The sequence below is a fragment of the Aedes albopictus genome, chromosome 2 (genome assembly GCF_035046485.1).
Source record: "Aedes albopictus strain Foshan chromosome 2, AalbF5, whole genome shotgun sequence".
NCBI lineage: Eukaryota > Metazoa > Arthropoda > Insecta > Diptera > Culicidae > Aedes > Aedes albopictus.
In genome coordinates this window covers 345,905,924-345,928,006 of record NC_085137.1, presented here as the reverse complement: position 1 = coordinate 345,928,006, position 22,083 = coordinate 345,905,924, and the positions used below count along the sequence as shown (strand labels likewise).

The window sequence follows — 22,083 nt, the reverse complement described above, 5'->3', positions numbered from 1 at the left end:
CTCTCAGCAGCTGATGCAGCTCGTGATTCATTCGCCTTCTCCAAGTCCCGTCTTCCATCTGCACTCCGCCGTAGATGATGCGCAACACCTTCCGCTTAAAAACTCCAAGGGCGTGTTGGTCCTCTGCCCGTAGTGCCCATGCTTCGTGCCCATAGAGAACTATCGGTCTAATCAACGTTTTGTAGATTTGTTCGATCGTAGCGTTCTGCGGAGTTCAAAGTAAGTTCGATTTCCTGCCACAATGCGTCTCTGAATTTCTCTGCTGGTGTCGTTGTCGGCGGTCACCAGTCAGCCCAAGTACACAAATTCTTCTGCCGCCTTGATTTTTTCACCGTCGAAAGCCTTTTGCAATCATGTACTTTGTGTTCGACACATAAATAACTAATCCGATTCCCCTCACTTCATTTTTCAGTCAGATGTACGTTTCCGCCATCGTCTCAAATTTGTGAGCTATGTATGATATCAATATCATCAGTGAAACCAAGCAGCTGAACGGACTTCTTGAAAACCGTTCCACTCGTGATAATCCCCGCTTTCCTTATTACACCCAAGTAACACACTTGTCACCGAAGGGTCACGGCGGCGCAGGTTTTTGTTGCGCAAAAGTCACTGTGACTTACTTCTAGCAAGTAAGTGTTTATTTGTTAGAAGTAAGTCACAGTGACTTCTGCGCAACAAAAACCTGCGCCGCCATGACTCTTCGGTGACAAGTGTGTTACTTGGGCACCCTCTAAAGCAATGTTAAACCTTGCCGTAACCCACTGCGAGATTCGAAGGGACTCGAGAGTGTTCCTGATACTCGAACTACGCACATCAATCGATCCATCATCGCCTTGATCAATCGAACCAGTTTATCCGCATTCGTACATAATCTGCCATAGCTGGTCTCGATCGATTGTATCATACGCCGATTTAAAATCGATGAGCAAGTGATGTGTGAGCACGTTGTATTCGCGGCATTTTTGCAACACCTGGAGGATGGCGAACATCTGGTCCGTTGTAGCGCGTTCATCCACACAGATCAAAAAAAGAAAGTAAAATTGTGTTACATATGATGCACATGATTGGAGCGTGGGATATCACAGAAGTTTACATGACATATCATGTAAATGTCATAAAATGTCATGTAAACTAACATTATATGTCATGTAATTCAGCATGACTCTAAGTATTTACATGACATATAACGCAAATTTACATGATGTTATATGTAAACCATCATAACAGTAAGTTTACATGACTAAAATGAAGTTTACATGACGTGTAAATCTCATTATTTTTTATATGCATGAATCCAGCCTGATATTGCCCCACGAACCATCTTGCAATCGGTGATAGACGGCGCCATAAAATTTGAGGGCATCTTGTAGGGAGAGCTCAGGTAGTGTGATCGCGCGATAGATCCCGAACTCCAACTTGTCAATTGAGGGGACCCTGCCGTCCCCTGAGAGCTCTTGGTACTCCCTGAAATCCAATGGTGCTCCCTTGAACCGTCCCTGAAATCTCCTGGTATACCACTAAAATCCCTTGGGACCCCCTGAAATGCCCCTACAACCTTTGCACTCCCTTATAATTGCCTGCCGTTGTCACAGTTACCGTTATTATTGCATTTTCAATATTGGCACCACTCCATCTTTTTATGCAGGACATAGAAAAGATGCAAAAAAAAAAAAAATATGAAAGTGCATTAGAATAACCTGCATAACAAGAAGGTTTAGTGTATTATGAATACGCCATATGAAATTAAGAGCTTTAACAGGTTATCATTTATAATTTTAGAAACATTCTTCTAACACAGGCAAGGACATCATAAGAATGATTCGTTGAAAGTTTGCTCATAGAAAATATCGATTCACATTTCTTGTTGTACTTTTGCTAACAAATCCTTGTAGATACTGCATGTTGAAATGCTTTGACTTCCACTACGCAACAGAAACAAGTGTTCGACGGAAAAAAATATGTTTAGATTGCGAAAAAAAATTCTCCTGTCGATGGAGCTATTGAAATGGCTCCTCAGCTTGGAGGAATGAGAAGCGTCTGTTCAGTGAATGGGAAGTCGTCCATCAATCACGTTCTGGTGTGTTCAAGGCAATCAAAGCGTTTCATAAAAGAAATTGAACTCAAAATATTGTGGCGCAAATCACAATATAGACCAAACCTTCATGATCCACCTAATATCACTAATTAGTGGGTCGCGACGCACACTTCGAGAACCGCTGTGTATAATCAGTGCTGCGAATTATCGAAACCATCAAGAGATAATTCGAATCTTTTTCTGAAATCACCCTTTTATCATATCACGTCTATCATATCACGTCCAATCATATTTCATCCTTCGACTTTTTGCAGCGATGAAAGTTGCTGAGTGTGCTTCAGCCGGGTTCGAGAGAATCAAAACCTCGGAGCAATCACGGGTAAAGAGAAAGGACAACGTAGACAGGGTACACTGAGCTATCACAAGTTCAAACCAAGAAGTGTAACCACATTTCACTTTTATTTCAAACATAACACGAATAACAATCTTCACAACATGCAACAACTTCAACTGTCTTCGAACCTCGTTGGATCCAGCCCTATCCGACCATCGGGTGAAAGACTTCCCACAACCGTCCCATCGGATTTCTTCAGCAACTGCATTACGGCATCGTCCGGTTCGCAGCTGTACATCCGCTTCTCCACCAGAATGTAGTTGCACGGTTCGGAATGTTTCGGCAGGTGGTGTTTCTTGAACGGCAGTGGCACCTTCTTGATGACCGGGCAATCTCCACCTTTGCAGTTCGATGGATAAGGTTTTCTCAGACGGATCGATGGAAAGTGATCGTCCACGATGACGTCGCCGTCGTCGTCATCGTTATCGGCCCGGATCGGTGGGAAATACGAAACTTGGCGCTTTTTGGTATCGGCGGTGGTAGGTTCCAGTTCGCCGTCTGCGGTGGTTGACGTTGGGGAAATCTCGGAACTGATTGTTTTTAGTGGGAGCGGATGTAATGGGGGAGATGCTGGAGCTGGCACCACGACTGGGGCATCGAGTTCCTCTTCGGAACTGTTTGGATCACTTGGTCCATGGGGACTTAAGGGCAAGGCACGTTTTATGAACACCGAATGGGCCGGATTGGCTAATCCGTGGACAACTGTTGCGCAGAATATGAAAATAATTAACGTTTTAATTCTGTCCATTTTGGAGAAGTGTGTCACTTGAACTAAACCAGCGCCGTGCGGTTCGAAGGTCTTTTATAAGGTAGGGCGATGCTATGGCGGAAGGTATCAGCGTGGAACGTGTTGAGTGGTTGAACAGACGCGGATATGGTTATCGGAGCGGGTTACACATTTAGGTTGTCTAGTTCCTTCCGCTTACCGTTTGATTTGATGTACGTGATGTTTTGCGCTTGGTGAAATTATTCTGGCCGGTTTGCATACCTACTTTGTATTAGTTTATTCTTTGTTCCTTTTTTTGTTTTTTTCATAAACTAAAAGTGTACCGATAGCTTGAGAATCTGGCAATGCAGACAGTTCCTATGAGTACACAGTGGCTCTAGGAAAGTTAAAGTTTCTCTGTTCATCATTCCTCGATAATGTTATTTAGTTTACTTTGCAAAATTGATCCAAAAATTTTAAATATTCGGGCAAGATGATGCAACGTTTCACGTACGTATGACATGGCAACGTTTTCGTAAACCAAGGGATTATTTCCAGGACATTACTCAGCATCTTGAATGCCACGAGTGGGGTCATGAAACTTAACATTATCACAGGGAAGCCGAATCCAAGTTTGTGGCGACGTTTCTCACGCTAAGGAAGATTGTACAGTAGGCCGTCCCTTATTTTGCAAAAATTAGAAATGTTATAAGTTCGTTTGTGGAAAATGATCGTTTTAGCTAAGAAATGATCGTGACAAAATCTGAAGTCCATATCTCAAGGCTAAGTGGTCCCTCAATGGGCCTAAAGTTGTCGAAAATTGTATGGGACCAAAAAAACATGAAAGTTTTTCGACAAAAAAATAAGCTCTTCTACTAAAACCGGTGATTTCAAAAATGTGCTTAGATTTGCGATATCTCTACTCGTTTTCGAGTTATTGACAAAAAAAACAACCGAAAAATCAGCAATTTTGACCATTTTTTTAGATTTCGAAGGAAACCTACCCTATTTTGTTCAATAACTCAAAAACGAGTGGATATATCGCAATTCTAAGCACATTTTCGGCCCTTTAGGGTCCTAAAATCACCGGTTTTAGTAGAATAGAATATTTTTATGTCGATAAAAATTTCATGTTTTTTTTGGTCCCATACAATTTTTGACAACTTTAGGCTCCTTGAGGGACCACTTAGCCTTGAGATACGGACTTCAAATTTTGACACGATCATTTCTTAGCTAAAACGATCATTTTCCACTAACGAACTTATAACATTTCCAATTTTTGCAAAATAAGGGACGGCCTATTGTACAGAGAAAGAAATTACCAGAAATATTGTATATCTGAACTGTGGGGGCAATAATAAGCCAAAATTTTGGCTTTCCCTATAAAATGAAGTTGTTGGACTACGAGCCAGGCAGATGAATCGTAGCCTCAACTCTACAAGTAGGATTTCACACAACGTAAATTATTTCTGACGTGAATGCGATTGTACACAAGTAAATAGGAACGTGATGTACGTCTGCGCATCGGTATTCTTCATGCCTAGGACCGTACTAAACCGCCCCTGTAAGTATGGAATCTTTTCCTCTAGCAGTTCATACACTCATTGAAAAGTGTTTATATCAATGAACGGTTGATCAACACTCAGAATACCGTGATAGGAAAAAAGTGGGAACTAAAAGTTTGAGCAGCTCATTCTCAGCCGCCTGTGAACCGATTTTCGATTTTTTTTCACCCAACTTTTCTTCTTCTATTTTGTAGAAAATTCATGTTTTTATGGATGCTCATTTTTCCTCCAAAATAGCGTGAGTAAGGAACGTTTTTTTTTAATTTGATATATTTTTTGTTTGCATGCCATATTTCAGTCGTTACATTTTAAAATGACTGCAATACGTGACTTCTACTAATAAGGCTTAATTTAGAGGTAATAGAAAATGTTCGCTACTTTCTTGAACATCCCTAGTTACGGTCAATCGCAGCTTTCGACGAACAAGCGCTCCAGTGCTCTTGCCGAGCATCCTAGAGGGTTAAGGTCTTCAGCAAAGTTGTCTAGATTGATTGGTGCTACACTTTAATGTATTTTGTTTTGACCTAGATCTGCTGAAACTGATCTAGATAAGTTTTACCAATACCACGCTCTAATGTTCTTGGTATGCATCCTAGAGGGTTGGAGTCTTCGGCAAAGTGTTTAGAATTGATTGGTACTACATTTTTACGTATCCGATTGTGATCTAGATTTGCTAAAACTGATCTAGATAAGTATTGTCTATCAATGCGACGCTCTAGTGTTCTAGGTATATAACCTAGAGCGTTGGAGTCTTCGGCAAAGTGGTTTGGATTGGTTGGTACTACATTCTTACGTCCACGGTTTTGATCTAGATTTGCTAATACTGATCTAGATAAGTTTTTTCTTTCAATATGTTCTTTCTAGTGTCGTGTTTTCTAGTGTTCTTGTTATGTACCCTAGAGAGTTGGAGTCTTCGGCAAAGTGCTTTGGATTGGTTAGTATTACATTCATACGTCCTCGGTTTTGATGTAGATTTGCTTAAATTGATCTAGATAAGTTTTGTCTTTCAATACGACGCTCTAGTGTTCTTAGTTTGCACCCTGAGGGTAGGAGTCTTTAGCAAAGGGCTTTGGATTGGTTGGTATGTACTTCATTCAGGGCTGAAAATCGTCGCCGTACGACCAAAAAAGTCGACGACGAGAACGAAAACTAGATCGTCATCGTTGCTCGTTCCACATCGGATGACTCAGTCAAGCCAGCGAATCGTCGTGAAGGGCTTGCATCGTGACGAAAACAAAATCTTCATTCGCTTTGTTTCGCTCTTCGTCCAAGTGCGTCTAGCCGACGGAGTCAATGTTGCCACCAGCAACACAAAAAAAAAAGATTTTGATAAAAAAATAATTGCACCTGGAATCAAACAACTGACCTCTAGATTGCCAATCCAGTACTCTTACCAACTGAGCTAGTGAGGTTTCACACCACCGTTAGTGCCGAAACGCCAATAAAAGCTATTCCCAGTTGGCGTTCGCTTGGCCCGTCGTCGTTCGTTTCCAGGGAACAAAGAGGACGACGAAAAAGTTGGTGGGTGACTATTTATGATTGAGCTTCGTCGTGACGTCCGCAGTCGGCGACGAAAAGGCTAATCGTCACCGTTGTTCTTTCGGACGAAGATTGTTTTATTGTTATCTTCACGCAGTGGTGACGAGAAGGACGATTGTCAACCCTGACTTCATTCTTACGTCCTCGATTTTGTTCTAGATCTGCTAAAACTGATCCAGATAAGTTTTATCTTTCAATACGATGCTCTAGTGTTCTCGATATGCATCATAGAGGGTTTGGCTTTGGATTGGTTGGTACTACATTCTTACGTCTTCGACCTTGATCTAGATATGCTTTAACAAATCTACGGGGATGAACCAGCCTCGGGCTGAATTTCCCCATAATAAAAAGTCAATAATAATAATAATTTAACAAATCTAGATCAGTTGTATCTTTTGATATAACTATTTAGTGTTCTAGATATGCATCATGAAGGGTTGGAATATTTGAAGAAGTATCCTGGATTTATTGATACCACACTTACAAGCCTTTGATTTTGATGTAGATTGGCTGTACCTGCTCTGAACAATTTTTCTTTTTGTGTGTCGGTCTAGTGTTCTGGATTTGCATTCTAGAGGGTCGCAGTGTTCGATGAAGTATTTTAGGTTGATAGATGCAACATTTTTACGTTCTCGGTATACATTTGCTGTAACTTACCTAGATCAGCTTTTTTCGATATCTCGTTCAAGAGCTCTAGATATGCAACTCCAAGGGTGGAAGCCACATTCTTAAATATTTAGTTTTTTTTATCTCTTTGGGTGATCGACTGTACGTTGGATGATATCTTTGGGGGGTTTATTGGCATTTCAGTCTAATTTGGTCAATTAAAAACAACTATATGTTTTCTTAACCCGACGTTTCGGTTCTTATTGGACCTTTTTCAAGGATTCTGTAATGTTTTATTAGTTTAGTATGACAATTTGTTTGTAATGACATAGATTGTTACCGAAAATTGTGTTGTTTTGTCGTTAAGGTGTTTGTTTGAACGTCTAATCGTCATTTAGTGTTGGCTGTAATAGAAAACTTTAGTGGATTCTCTCTTGAAAAGATTTTTAACTGTACTCACTTTTCGGTTTTACCTTTCCGGAAAACAAGTTTTAGAATAAAAATCGGAATCCGTTCCACTGTTCTACGCACTGATATAGTTTTAAAATGACGGTTGGCATTCAGTTGTTTCTATCTGTGTTTTTGCTTGGAATATAATCATTGTGTGTGAGTGGTATTGACTAGTGTGGTGTTTACATTCGTTCTGTTTTGATTTTGTCGTTCTGATTTTCGTGTGTTTTTGATTGTGTGTAGAAGTGCCGCATATACAATACATAAATTTTCTGTGTCTGTTCGTTTGTTTATTGTGTTTCTGTGTTTCTGATGTGGCAGCTCTCTAGTATTGGTAAGCTAGATGATCTGCTCGTTCTGTCTATAATGTTTACATCGTCTAGTCTGAAAGTTTGTCCCGTTTCTGCTGCATGATTTACTAGTGCTGTTTTCTCTATGCTTTAATTGATCCAGACTAGTTTCTTCTTACCATATATTTCTCTTAAGCTATGTACTTCTCTCAAACATCCACAATACCTGCTCGTAAGCAAAAAAGGCAGATACTATATCCTTTTCTATCGATTCCACTAGTTTACAAAATAAAACGAAATTCGTGAACTTCTATCAACGACCAAAATTTTTGAAGCATAATTTAGCACAGATTTCGAGACCGTGCTTCAAAAAATTTAAAGTAGAACTGTTTTTGAGTTTTAGCTCAATATCGAGTTTTACAACTTTTTAAAATATGGAATTAAAAAAAAAAACAAATATCTTGCGTTTTGTGTAACCAATTTTAAATCTTTTTCCATTAATTAAAAGCTGAATATAATACCATTCGATCATCTGAATACAGGTTTTGCGTCAGATTGATGAAATTCAAGATATTGGCGAGTTTTGGGGAGGATCTCCTTAAATTTTAGCAAAATTTCCAAAATTAAATGAAGATATGTATTTTTTTTCAATAAGAAAAAAATAATTTAAAAATTCTTTCTCAACGTTTATTTGACACATCATATGTAGGCGAGTTACAGTAAAAAAGCTCAATCGGAGCATTGATTACGGAGAATGAGATGTGTGAAATGAGCGACTCTGCTAAAAAATAGAACAAAAATTGAATTCAAATCATCAACCTTGTATGGAAAGTCGAAAAAAATTCCGCTCTACTGTATTTTTTTTCCTTCGCGTTTTCGAACTCAGGGCATGATTCTACACCAAAAACAATCATCAGCTTACCGAGTTCAAAAATGCTGTAAACTAGTGTTATCATACCATCTACTGTTCCTGTTCCTCCTAGACATCCACGACGTCTAAGTAAGTTGGAAACCGCAGTTCTGATAACGCACTGCCTGCGTATGCACTCATAAATCACTCATGATTGACGCTGTTTGTAGCAAGGGTACAGCTAATTAGTGCTTATAATTGCTTTTGCAACAAACTTCAAACAACTCAAACACCAGAAGTGATCGCTACGTTCCTCCTACATACCAGCTACTATTACAGTGTTGATCGATACATTCACAATTTTTTAGATTTTTCTTTCCAATTTTTTTTTAGATGACTAGAAAAAATCCACGCTGACAATTGTCAAAATTCAGGTTATGTCCGATTTCCTACCAATTTTCAAGCGAATCGTTTCTTAAATGTTCCAGATTGAAAGGCTGGATCCGTAGACCATTATAGCTGCATATCCGAAAACGTCGCAAACGTATTGGCCAATACTGTATTTCTGTTGAGTAGTTCCTCGCTGTACTGCGTCGGTCGTGAACCTGACCTTTGATAGTGCAGTTTTCTTCCTCGGTTGGAGTGATGTAGAGTGAAAATGCTACTCAGTGCATTCTCAAGCTCGAGCTCGCGCTCTATCACGCCCGAGTTGAAGGTTATCGTCGACGATGTCGTCGCCGTCATCGTCGTCCAGCAAGTTACAGATTATCGACTAACGAGCGATAAATCTGCCGCTTGAGCGGCAAATTACTTCAACGGAGTGCAAGTGCATGTGTCTTTGTGCAAGTGGTGCAATTATCAACAGCGATGATGACATCGAGTCGAGTCAGGTGGCGGCGACGAGCATTGTTTCTCTGAACTGCCTTCTTAGCTCCGGTGCAATTGCCACCCAAGTACCATCCTTGGAGGTTTATGGATGGCCTTGCTTGTTGCACAACGGCTGTGTGTTATGGCTTGATTGCGATGCGATGTCAATTGCGCCGGGAGTGATACCAATCGGAGAATAGATGTCGCTTCGTATCCTTGTCTGATATGACAGTCTTACTGGGGAGGGAAGATTTGCAAATTGCGCGCGCTATTGTTGGATTGCAATGGTTGCCGGTAAGGAAGACCATTGAATTGATTTATTCAATGGCGATGACGCACGAATGGTTCATTATTATTCAATATAATAATCTGATGGTGAACGCTATTAGATTCAATAATATTCTCTGTAAGTGTTTTCATGGGTTTTGTAGTTAGCCACGTCTATCACATTTCACAGAAATAAAGTATTCACCGTAGTTCTGTGTAAAGGGCAACCCGGGACTACATTGATCACTTTAGGAAAGCTCCTCAAATATTTCCAAAAATATGTAATTCATAAATGATTTTCATTCTTCATGTCGCGCTTTCTACTGTCATCTTGTTTTCTATTTGCAACTGAAATGGTATATTATGAACATACGTGAAGCCTGAAGTTTAAAGGTACATTTGTGTTGAAAAATATAGACAAATTGAAACGGAAAAAATGCGAAAACCTACACGTAGTACTTTTGAGATTTGAACCCACGACTTCCCAGTTCACTAGACAGAGTGCGCTAACCAACTACAACACAGAACAGTAAACGGTTATACGTAGAAAGCCAAACTGAATACAATGTCCACCTTCGATACTTTTGGTTTACTTTGACCCTGAGATGCTCACTTGGATTGCCCATTTTGGCCTTAGTCTGCCAGTAAGGATAGTAATGCTGGAAGTACAGGGGATAGACAAAATGATCGGGACAGGCAAAATTTTCCCATCTCAAAAAAAAATCAAATAGCTGTAACTTTTCGAAAAGTGCATCAAATATTCTCAAATTTTGACTGTAAGTAGATCAACTATTTGTGTATCAGTGGACAAAATTTGGAAAAGATCGAACTATTCTGCACGAAGTTATAAAGATTCTAAAAAAAGGTATAATTATACCATAGCCAACTTTGAGCTGTTATATCTCCGGATTCAATGAACCGAATGCAATGAAATTTTGACCATTTATGACTTATATAATGAGCTTTGAAAAACTTTTGGCATAACTTAAAATTCTTAATTCGGAAGAAAGTTATAACGATTAGATTATTTTTCTAATAAAACACTAAATTATCCAAAATTTCAACAGCGTTTCAAAATTCAAGATGCTCATAATAGTTCATTTAAATTCCCTCTGATTGTCTTGAATACAGATATGTTTTGAAAGAAAATAACAACATAGGCGGCAATTCATTGAAAAAGTAATGGGATACATATTAAAAATAGATCAATTCACTTAAAAATCATAAAATCAATGAAATCGCTATAACTTTTTCTCTTGTTAATAATTTTAAGTTCAGTCAAACGTTTTTCAGAGCTAATTATATAAGTCATAAATGAACAAAATTTCATTGCATTCGGTTTATTGAATCCGGAGATATAACAGCTCAAAGTTGGCTATCGGATAATTCTACCTTTTTCTAAAATGATTATAACTTCGTGCAGAATTGCCGGATCATTTCCAAACTCTGTCCACTGATACACAACTAGTTGATTAACTTACAGTCAAAATTTGAGAATATTTGATGCATTTTTCGAAAAGTTACAGCTAATTGGACATTTTTTGAAAAGTGACAATTTTGCCTGTCCCGATCATTTTGTCTATCCCCTGTAGGTGCTACGTATGGCCATGTTCTAAGAGGCGACGGAAACAGAAATCCACATAAAAATATGTACACAAATTTATTGATGCTTCTTACTTGTTAAAAACGGTAATGAGCAACTAACCAACCTAGCCTTGAATTTTCAACTACATTCAATTATTGGCCTATAAGGGCTGTTTGCAGTTCAAAAGGAATTATTCAGCTCATCTTGATGCATGGGAAATTTCTTGCCTGAATCGCTCAAGACACCGTTTTTCCTCGATCGCAGTACGCAGTAGCAAAGAAATGGCAATTATACGTATAATGAAGTTTATGACCGTTTTATCCGTACTCTTATACGGTTAAGCTACATCATATATGATGCAGTTACAGTGCCTTATACGTAAGTGGAAGTGATATGCGTACACTGGCGGGAAAATAAAGACGCTATATGACTTGAAGCTATATATTATGCGATTTACAGTGTACACTATTACGATGTAATGTAGCGTTTTATGGGACTTCATATTATTCGCAGAAAAAAAACACAATTCCATGATTGGTTTCACGAGCTGTCTTTTGCACTTAACACTATGCTGTTATTGTGAAACAGGCTGATCATTAATCTTTACATTCTAACTCACCTCAAAGTTTGTTGAAATGTGCTTGATTCACTTACGTTATGCGAATTTGGGTTTTTTTTAAATAATTATACAAATTGGTACGAAGGTTCTTAGAATTTATTGAGATTTTTTAACAGGTAGTGTGCGTGTACCAATTATGGCACTACCTAAGGAAAACTATTTCTACAAAAATAACGAGAAAACCAACAAATGTCATCAATATGTTAAAAGATAGCTTAGTTTCCATATTTTACTGGAAAAATATAGAAACGGAGCCAAAATTACTTTTAGTATTTATTACAGCGTGTGCCATATCTCTGATGTGCTGCAAATATTAATGCTGACAAGAAAATATCAAAATTAATTTTGATATTTCCAGGATGCTTTTCAATACTAGCTGTGCAAGCACTAGATTAGATTAGATTAGATTATTACAGCGTGTGCCAATGATCATGATAGGAACCCTGTACCAGTTATGGATACATTTTTTTTATTTCGGTTCCTTTGCGCACTATTTTCATGCATTCCTTATGGCATTAGCCATAATTGGTACACTATGGCGAAAAAGAGTGCAAGGAAGTCAGAATTTTAAGGAAAATGATTTAGTTATTTTCAACACCAGGATAACCGCCCAGCCCAATATCTTGTTTTGCTATGATACCTGATTTGGTATGCTGCAGTTTTGTGTCAATCATTCTTGCTTGGATGGAATGAGCTCACCAACTTATGCACATATATCTATTTAATCATCGCATAACTTTAACCCTGATAGCTAGCTGACCGTACACTACGCTATCGTGGTGTGGCTAGCTTAACAGCTGACAAGGCGCGCGTGAGAATGTATGGGAGAATGGAAGGTTCGGTCACATTTTCATCGATATTTCATTGCATTGTTGCGGTCAATGCGGCTCGCTTAAATATTTTCATGTTTTGAAAAGCTCAGCTTCCTAACGATAAGTTCAGATTTGAAATCGGTGGTTGCGAACACAGTGATTTTATGATAACATAAAAAATGGCGGCCAAATCCAAGATGGCTGACAACTTCAAAAGAAAGGTCTTTACTTTCCCTTCATAAAAATGTGATGTTTTGTACATGTTACTGCATGAATTTTCGAGATATTGCACGTTAGATTAGGTTAAGCCCCTTGGCAAGCAAGGAGGCCATCAATTTAACCCAACCAAAGTGGTTTTCATACCTTTTTTTATCATTTTCTAGCGAATAAGCCAGAAAAATTTAAAACCCTAGTCTGGCCTGGTTTCAGCAAGAATTACCCTCATAAACTTGAAAAAAGTCGTTTGATATTTTTAGGAGAAAAAGTTCATGCTTAAATTTAATCAAAAATTCCTCCCAAGGAATGTCTACTGCAATTTTTGCTAATTCTTTTTTCTTTACCCAGGTAACCCGGGTAGAGCAAAATGGCTAAAATTAAGAGCAAATTTCACCATTGAAATAGAATGTTTGAATGGCAAAATTTGTTATTAATTTGTTAACAAAAAATAGTAACTACATTTCTATGGCATAAAAACTAAAGAATAACTGATTTTTCCATTGCAATAACAAAATTATAGCAAAAATAATGTCAACATTATAACATATTTTATTATGATAATAAATTATGTTATTGTTTTGATATTTTGGCTGATAGTAATTTTTGTTATTATTATGTTATTATACAATTCAATAATAACACGCCAATTTTACAATAGAAGCATGTTTTGTTATTTATGTGTCGTCCTGAACTATTTATAAAAAAAACCGGATTAATTCACCTAGTCGTGATAGTGTGCCTTTCCCGTCGAATATGTACTCATGATCTTTCCGTCAACGTAAGCATCCTGAATCCTGTGAATGCTTTATTTAGGGCCCATATAGCCGAGGCGGTAAACGCACGGGTATTCAGCATGACCATGCTGAGGGTGACGGGTTCGATTCCCGGTCGGTCCAGGATCTTTTCGTAAAGGAAATTTCCTTGACTTCCTTGGGCATAGAGCATCTTCGTGCCTGCCACACGATATACACATGCAAAATGGTCATTGGCAGAGGAAGCTCTCAGTTAATAACTGTGGAAGTGCTCATAGAACACTAAGCTGAGAAGCAGGCTTTGTCCCAGGAGGACGTTACGCCAAGAAGAGAGAGAGAGAGCTTTATTTATAAAAGCAAGAATTTTATCCAAGCCATCATTGAGTTGGGAAACTTATTGATGACACACATTTTCAACGTTATGTTCAATGTATAGGCAGAGCTGAAAAATATCAGACCTCTTAGTTGACTGCGTGACCACCTTTACTATAACTGGAGGCCGATCAATACCAAGACGATAATAATAACCTAAAATATAATTTATTTCGCAACCAAAAACCACTTTACAGTCTTCGATAAACTTTTTCCTGCACACTCCACTGGTTACTAGATTCATAAAATTTGCCCAAAAATGGAAGGAAATTTTTCATACTGAATCCAATTCCAATTTGAACCATATCACAGAGCGTTAGGAGCAACCAATCGGATCAAAATTTTGCGCAGTAATGTTAGACGCATAAAATTGAAAAATTTTGTTCGAGGTTGATGTGATAAAATTTCAATTTTCCCATGCAACCCTCATTCTACTGTATATTTACACCTCAGGAATTTGAAAAGATATGGTTTGATGAGCCCGCTTAAGTTTTGTCAAGATTTTGTCGCTTGCATTGATTATTTTCACTATTTTTACCACTTCCTATGAGATACCCGGAACCGGTTCCAAGACTTATTGCTAACTGTTCTACAGGTTTTCTGAAAACCCGAAAATTGATGTGCATGAATGGCTTTGATTCATATTACATTTTGGCCATTCTGGCGGGAAATACAAAACGGATTCTGGAACACTACCGGTAGTCTCTAATGTGATATGACTCTATTTTCTTGTAAACCGTTTATCAGGTTATCGACTAAACCGTGGTTTGATGTAAAATGGTTCTGGAACACTACCGGTAATCTCTGATGTGATCAAAGGCTGTGTGCTTGCAAACCGTTCATCAGGTTATCAAAAAAGCCGCGATTTAATGTGTCACATGCATGGGTTTGGCTCCCATATGCATTTGACCACTTCCAGCGGGACACCCGGAACCGTTTCCGGAATACTGCTGGTTGTACCAAATATGATCTGAAACCATTTTCTTGCTAACCGTTCATCAGGTTATCTAAAAAGCCGCAATTTGATGCGTCGCATGCATGGGTTTGGTTCACTTTTTATATGACCACTTCCGGCGGGACATCCGGAACCGCTTCCGAACACTACCAGTAGTCTCTGCTGTGATCTAAGACTATTTTCCTGCTTACCGTTCTTCAGGTTATCGATAAAGCTGCTATTCAATGTGTCGCTTGCATGGGTTTTGGTTCCCCTATATATTTGACCACTTCCGGCGGGACACACGGAACACTACTGGTTTTCCTAAATATAATCTGATATAATCTGATTTCTAATAACGAATATATTTTGCACAAGAATTTATCAATGAATTTCATTTTCTTAAACGACGACCTAGCCGTTTGGAAACAATGTTTTCAGAAAGTATTTGCATGGTTTGAGATGGATGTACCGGTAGAATTAATAGTTGAAATCAATTCTAACGTGGATATGCGAATTCTGTGAACGCCATTGAACCGGTCTTTTTGGCATAAACTAGCATTAACCGCTTAATGGTTTACGTAACGAGCGTCATCTCTAAAGCAACCACCAAAAGCTCAACAAGTTTAATGTAGTTCATCCGTCTAAAAGGAAATATTTACCATCCTCCCGCTAATGATCGATAATTTTATCCCTAAGCAGACAGTAATTGCTGTTTTTTTTCGCTTCCCTCCTTACGCTTCGATGCATTACTGAACCCGACTACCGTGTGATCGATCGTTCATCGCCTTCGCCGTCCGCCGTAACCATGAATGGTTCTCGATTCTTCATTCGTCATTGTGTGCAGCAGAAAGTCGCTAATAAATGCTAATGAATAGCTCCCCATAATGCGATACCGTATCGGATCTTTTTGCTTCTGCTTCTAACCCGGTGGTTGAACCAGATGGTATTATTGAAGGTTTTTTGTCACTTAACGTTAGAAGCGTTTCCAGCTCAGAACAAAAAAAATCGCTTGTTTTCAAATGGGGTATCGCACCACTTGGGCGGTGGCTTCTATATTCGTCTGTTTGCCACTATAACTCAGTCAATTTTGAACCAATTGACTTGAAATGTTGTGCACGGGTAGATACTATACCTATCTCACCACATTCCAAAAGTTGTGTCAATTGGTTCAAATTTGACTGAGTTATAGTGGAAAATAGACGAATATAGAAGCCACCGCCCAAGTGGCGCGATTCCCTGCATAAAAAAATATCCTAATGCTATCAAAAATATTCAGGCAAGCTTTTTACGCCACAACATATCAACGTATTTTGTGGCTTAGTTTGTTCGAGCGCCGGTCTACCGAATACGGAGGCGTAGGTTTGAATCCCACTAAAATTAATATTTTTTTCGATTTACTTTACTTTAAATTTTGTCAATTTATCTGCTTCTGAATGTACAACTGAAATTTAAAAACAATTCATGTTTTAAGCTGGAAACGCTCAAAATCCTTCCTCATAACGATCGGCACGGCATTAATCCGGTGTGAAAATGCAAAGATCCGTGCGATTGTAATGATGTACCACCACCTTCCATCCATTTCCACTTCTCCCAGTCATCCCAGTCAGTCGCAGTTTCGTAATTAATCTGTTTGCATGCAATGAGCGTGCAGTTTAATTGACAGTGCGATAAATGGATTTATAATCCGTATCATGACCACCATCGCCACCATCAGCCGGGCCAGTCAGTCGGTTAACGAATCGAAAGTGTGTGATTTTTCAGCTGACATGACATGACATGACACAGTCCGAGTGCAGATCGAACCTTTCCGAAACTTACAAAGGGCACCGTTTTTGAACAGCCTGGGATATTCCGACACGAGTGAAAAGCGTAAATCGAACGGGGGATCAAAATATTTGTTTGTTGTCACAAGCTCAATTAATGCGACACAGATTTGACAGGTGCTTCGCTTGGTCACTCCCCGCTTGTAATTGGAAACATTTTTATTTTTCCTGTCGTGTACGTAATCACCCGGTTTGGCTGTGTTCGATTTTCAGGATAAATTGGTTCACCGAAGGCACGTAATGGCTATAAATGGCGCGCGGTGGTCGTAATCCTACGGCCAGCACTCGAATGAATATTTATGCGATCCTAATTATGGGTAACGAGTTTCTTATCGCTTCTTTCCCATCTTTTTTCTTTTTTCTTTGCAGGAGTAACAATGCGTGAGAAGAAAGGAGGTGCCCTTCAGAAGCTAAAAAAGCGGTTATCGCACAGCTTTGGTCGATTATGTAAGTATGAGTTTTTTTTTTTGTATGCCGTATTTCTAATTTCCCCACAACATATATTCATTTTGTGTTCAGTTTACTGGATGTAAATTTCTTATTCGGTACTTCTCAACAATTTGTGATGAAACTCCAACAGAAGTATATCAAAGAAAATTGGAGGAATTTTTGGAGAAATTCTTAAGTAAATCTCTGGTAGAATTCCCGAAAAAATCTCTGAAAAGTGCTGGAGAAATTTGTAAAGGCATCCCTGGAGCAATTTCTAGCATAATTTCTGGAAGAATGGCTTGACGAATTCCAGGAGAAGTGCCTGCAAAATTTCTGCAGTAATTTCTCGAGGAACTTTTGAAGGAATTCTAGAGAACGTGCTAAATAATGAAAAAATACATATCTGGAACAATCCCTGGAGAAATCTCTGGAAAAAATCAAGAGAAATTTGTGGTGTATTTTTTGGAGATATTTCCAGAGGAGTCCTTAGAAGAATTTTAGGAGCAAATCCTAAAGTAATCCCTTAAAAATCTAATAAATTCATGATAGAATAATTGTAGGAAATCTCGGAGGAGTTCCTGAAGATTTTTTTTGTGAATGCCTGGAGAAAAGCCTAGATTCCTTAAGAAATCCTCGGAGGAATCTCTGGAATAATTTCTAAAATAGGTCGTTTGGCCTTTTGGCCGAATGTCGTTTGGCCGAACGCCGTTTGGCCAAACGCCATCTGGCCGAAAGGGTCGTTTGACCAAATGCTTTTCAGCCGAATTATTATCAAATGAATTCAGAGATTAGGTCAAACTCCGAGCTGCCAATTTGATCATTAGAAATATTTCCTTCTTTTAATCAATAGCTTATCATTCTAGTTTTAGTTATACCAATACCATGAAGTGATCACTTTGCGTTGCAAGATCGAACAATTTGGTCAGATATTTTTCCTTCTTTGAACCACAGGTAGTTCTTTCGAATTATACTGATGTACAGAGCAGTGACGTGATCACTTAAATTCATCATTACGCTTTCGGCCAAACGGCGTTCGACCAAATGATTTGGAACCTCTAAAATAATTCCTACAAAAACTACATGGAGCAATCACTGGAAGAAATTATGGAGGAATCCCTGAAGAAGTTTCTTATTTAATGAATCCCTCGAGGAAGGTTCCTGAAAAAAAAAATCCTAAAAGCGTTTAGTTGTTTACTAAAAACGTAATCCCTGGGGAAAATCCTGGAAAAACCCCGAAGAAATCCTTGAAGGAATTTCTTGATTAATCACTGGGCAAGTCTTCCTAGAAAAATCTGTGGAATTTCTGTAGGGACACTGAAGGGATTCCTGGGTCTAATCTTAAAAAAAATATGGGGGAATCTCTGAAGAAATTTTTACTTCAAGGCATCCCTTCAAAATATCCTGAAAAAACCTTTCGAAACCTCTATAGAAGCTCCTTCACGTATCCCTTTAGAGATCCGTAGAGAAATTCACGGCAATTTTGGAGGAATTTCCGGGCGAAGTCTTCGGGGAAATGTCTTGTGGGATCCGTGAAAGAAATTGTCGTCGTGGAGGAATCCCCAGCGAAATCCGTGGAGAAATTCCCGGTGGAGTCCCTAGAAGAAGTCCCGGTAAAATCCCTGGAATAAGTCACAACGGAATTCCTGAAGAAATACCCGGAAGAATCCCTGGAGTAATGCCCGGCAGAGTCCTTGGACAAATTCCCTGCCAAATCCCTGGAGAAATTCCTGGTGGATTGCGTGGAGAAATTTCAGGCGGAATTGCTGGAGGTATCCCTAAAGGATTCCCGGTAGAATTCAAGGACAAATTATCGGTGAAATCACTGGAATAATTCCGGGCGGAATCTCTGGAAGAATTCCCAGGGAAATCCCTCGGTAAAATCCCGCTGGAGTCCATTGAGGAATTCTAGATTTCCGGTGGAGTTCCTAGCAAAATTTCCAGCGAAATAACGTGAAGAATTTCCGGCGGAATAACTTGAAAAATTTCTGGACAAATTTTTGGTGGAATCCCTGGAAGAATTCCTTGAGAAATTTCTGAAAGAATATCCGGTGGAGTCCCTCTATGAATTCCCAGCGGAATCCATAGAAAAATTCCAGGCGGTTTTTTAGAAATTCACGGTGGAATCTTTCAAAATAATTTTCGGTGGAATCCCCGGATAAATTCCCGGTGGAATCCTTGGAGAAATTCCTGGTGGAATCCCTGGGGAAGTACCCGGTGGAATCCCTCGAGGGATTCCTGGTGGAATCCCTGGAGATATTCCCGATGGAATGCCTGGAGGAATTCCCGGTGGATTCCGTGGAGAAATTCCCGGTGGTAACCCTGGGGTCTCCAGTTAGCCTAGTGGTTAAGGCTATGGATCATCAATCCGGAGACGTCGGGTTCGATTTCCTTTCCGGTCGGGAAAATTTTCTCGACTCCCTGGGCATAGTGTATCATTGAACTTGCCTCACAATATACAAATTCATGCAATTGCAGGCAAAGAAAGCCCTTCAATTAATAACTGTGGAAGTGCTCAAAGAACACTAAGTTGAAGCGAGGCAGGCCAAGTCCCAGTGGGGACGCCGTGCCATAAAGAAGGAGAAGAAACCCTGGAGGAATTCCCGGTGGAATCCATGTAGGAATTCGCGGTGGAATCACTGGAGGAATTGGTGAAGTCCCTGGAGGAATTCCCGGTGGAATCTCTAGAGGAATTCTCGGTAGAATCCCTGGAGGAATTACAGGGAGAATTATTCGACAAATTCCCTGGATAAATTCCTGGTGTCTAGAGGAATTCTCGGTGGAATCACTGGATCAATTCCATGGGGAATCTGGAGAAATTCCTGGTGTCTAGAGAAATTCTCGGTGGAATCACTGGATCAATTCCATGGGGAATCTGGAGGAATTCCCGGTGGAATCCCTGCCCGAGCAGAAGAGAATAACAACAGCATAACAAAATGCGTTATTTTGGCAAAATAACTGCATAATGGAATTAGTAATTTTCATGTTATTAACATAACATATTGAGTTATAAACTTGTCTGTCATAAGCGGCAAAATAACAAGTCACATAACAAAAATTTGTTCCTGAAAAATCAATTTAATAACATGTTTTGTTAGTGGCAAAAACAACTTAATAACAGTGAATTTGGGAAATATTTCAATAACAAATTTTGATATTAAAGAGTTATTAAATTAGTTAAAAATTAGGGTAAAAACTAACTTTTTTTACTCATTTTTGGGTAATTATTTTAAGTGTGTTATTCTATTTTTAGAAAATAATAGGCCACATAAAAAAAAATTCGAATTCATTATAAAACTTACAAACATCGACGGGATTTGAACCTCCAATCCTGCTATCGTAAATTTCCAGTCGCCTTTACCAATGAGGCTATCACAGCACTTGCAGTGAGGGACGATAGAAGCTTTACTGGTTCTACGTATTGCCAGTTTCCCTATTCCCCCATTTCATGTTTGCCAATCGCAGGACAAAAATAGACAGAGATTTGAATGCAAGATCAAACAACGAACCTCTCTCTCTTACCAACAGCGCTATCGCGGTGCGCAGACATGTGCATTGTAACACTAATAAGGGTTCGGCCAGAGTGGACGCGTCACGCGACGCGACTCGGCGCGGCGCGTCTTTGACGCGGTTTTCAACGCGGCTTGATAGCCACAGTGAACGCGCTCCAATGCGGCACCGCGTGCTTTGGTGCTTGCCTTGCTACTTGCTGTCAATGAGCCATTTTACGAAGCAACAACAATGTTGATGATGATATTGGTTTTCACGGGTTATTGGACGCTACCTCCTGTAAAAATATTTCCCCAGAAAATCCCTCCAGGAATTCCTTTAAAATTCCCTTCAGGAATTGCCCCGGAGATTCCTTCAGGTATTTCTCCCGAGATTCCTCCAGGAATTCCTCAAAAGATTTCTTCGGAGTTTCCTTCAGAAATTCCTCAAAAAATTCCTCCCGGAATTCCTCCAGGAATTCCTCCGGAGATTCCTTCAGGAATTCCTCCGAAGATTTCTCCAGGATTTCCTCCGGAGATTCCTCCAGGAATTCCTATGGATATTTCTCCAGCAATTCTCTCCGAGATTCCTCCAGGAATTTCTCCGAAGATTCCTTCAGAAATTCCTCCCGGAATTCCTCCAGGAATTCTCTCGGAGATTTCTTCAGGAATTCCTCCGAAGATTTCTCCAGGATTTCCTCCGGAGATCCCTCCAGGAATTCCTCCAGAAATTCCTCCAGGAATTCCTACGGAGATTTCTCCAGCAATTCCTTCGGAATTCTTCGGCAAGCTCCTTCCAACTATTGTTCACCAACACTCTGTTTCGGTATCCCCGAGAAGTTTGTTTCCGTAAAAATACGGACCCGATTAGCTGCTCAATTTCATTTTTTTTTTCCTCTGCCATTTCAATTACAACTTTGAGAATCACCGAGGTGAACAAACAAGAAACGCGCGAATTTCGCATCAAAAACAGTGCATGCACTGTTCTGGCGCGCGCCGCGCGGCAAAACGCATTCCGCTTCGCATCGTTCCGCGCGTACTCTGGCATGCTATGATTGTTTTCCCTGTATTCCAATGAACGGAGTTCTGCCGCGCGTCGCCGCGCGACCTGCCAAATGCCGCATTGCGCCGCGCCGCGCCGCGTGACGCGTCCACTCTGGCTGGCACCTAACAGTGGTGGCGTTCGCAGGGCCCGTCGTCGGCTGTTTCGGAACAAAGAGAACGACGAAAAAGTTGCTAGTCGACTATTTATGATTGAGGTTCGTCATGGGGTGCATTTTGGCGGCGACAAAGATCCTTTCCAGACGGAGATGATTTTATTTAATTTTTGTTTTGTTCGCGTTGTGAGAACGGCGATTATACACGTACCTACGTGAGCGAAGGTAAAAGGTAATTATATCATATGCCGATATGATTACTTCTGCAGATGCTGTTTAGTTTTATCCTGTTTTAGATTATTTTTAGTAATGAAAAAAGATATTTAT

At 39.6% G+C, this 22,083-nt stretch overlaps 1 protein-coding gene across 2 annotated transcripts in view; it reads left to right on the top strand.

The window, feature by feature from the left end:
- LOC115263181 (cyclin-dependent kinase 14-like) overlaps nucleotides 1–22,083 on the top strand; it is a 632,917-nt gene that overhangs the window by 195,580 nt on the left and 415,254 nt on the right. For both annotated transcript variants that reach the window (XM_062852660.1, XM_062852661.1), the window contains one exon: nucleotides 17,055–17,132. In XM_062852660.1, coding sequence (XP_062708644.1) covers nucleotides 17,055–17,132 — 78 coding nt within the window. The remainder of the gene's footprint in view (nucleotides 1–17,054; nucleotides 17,133–22,083) is intronic.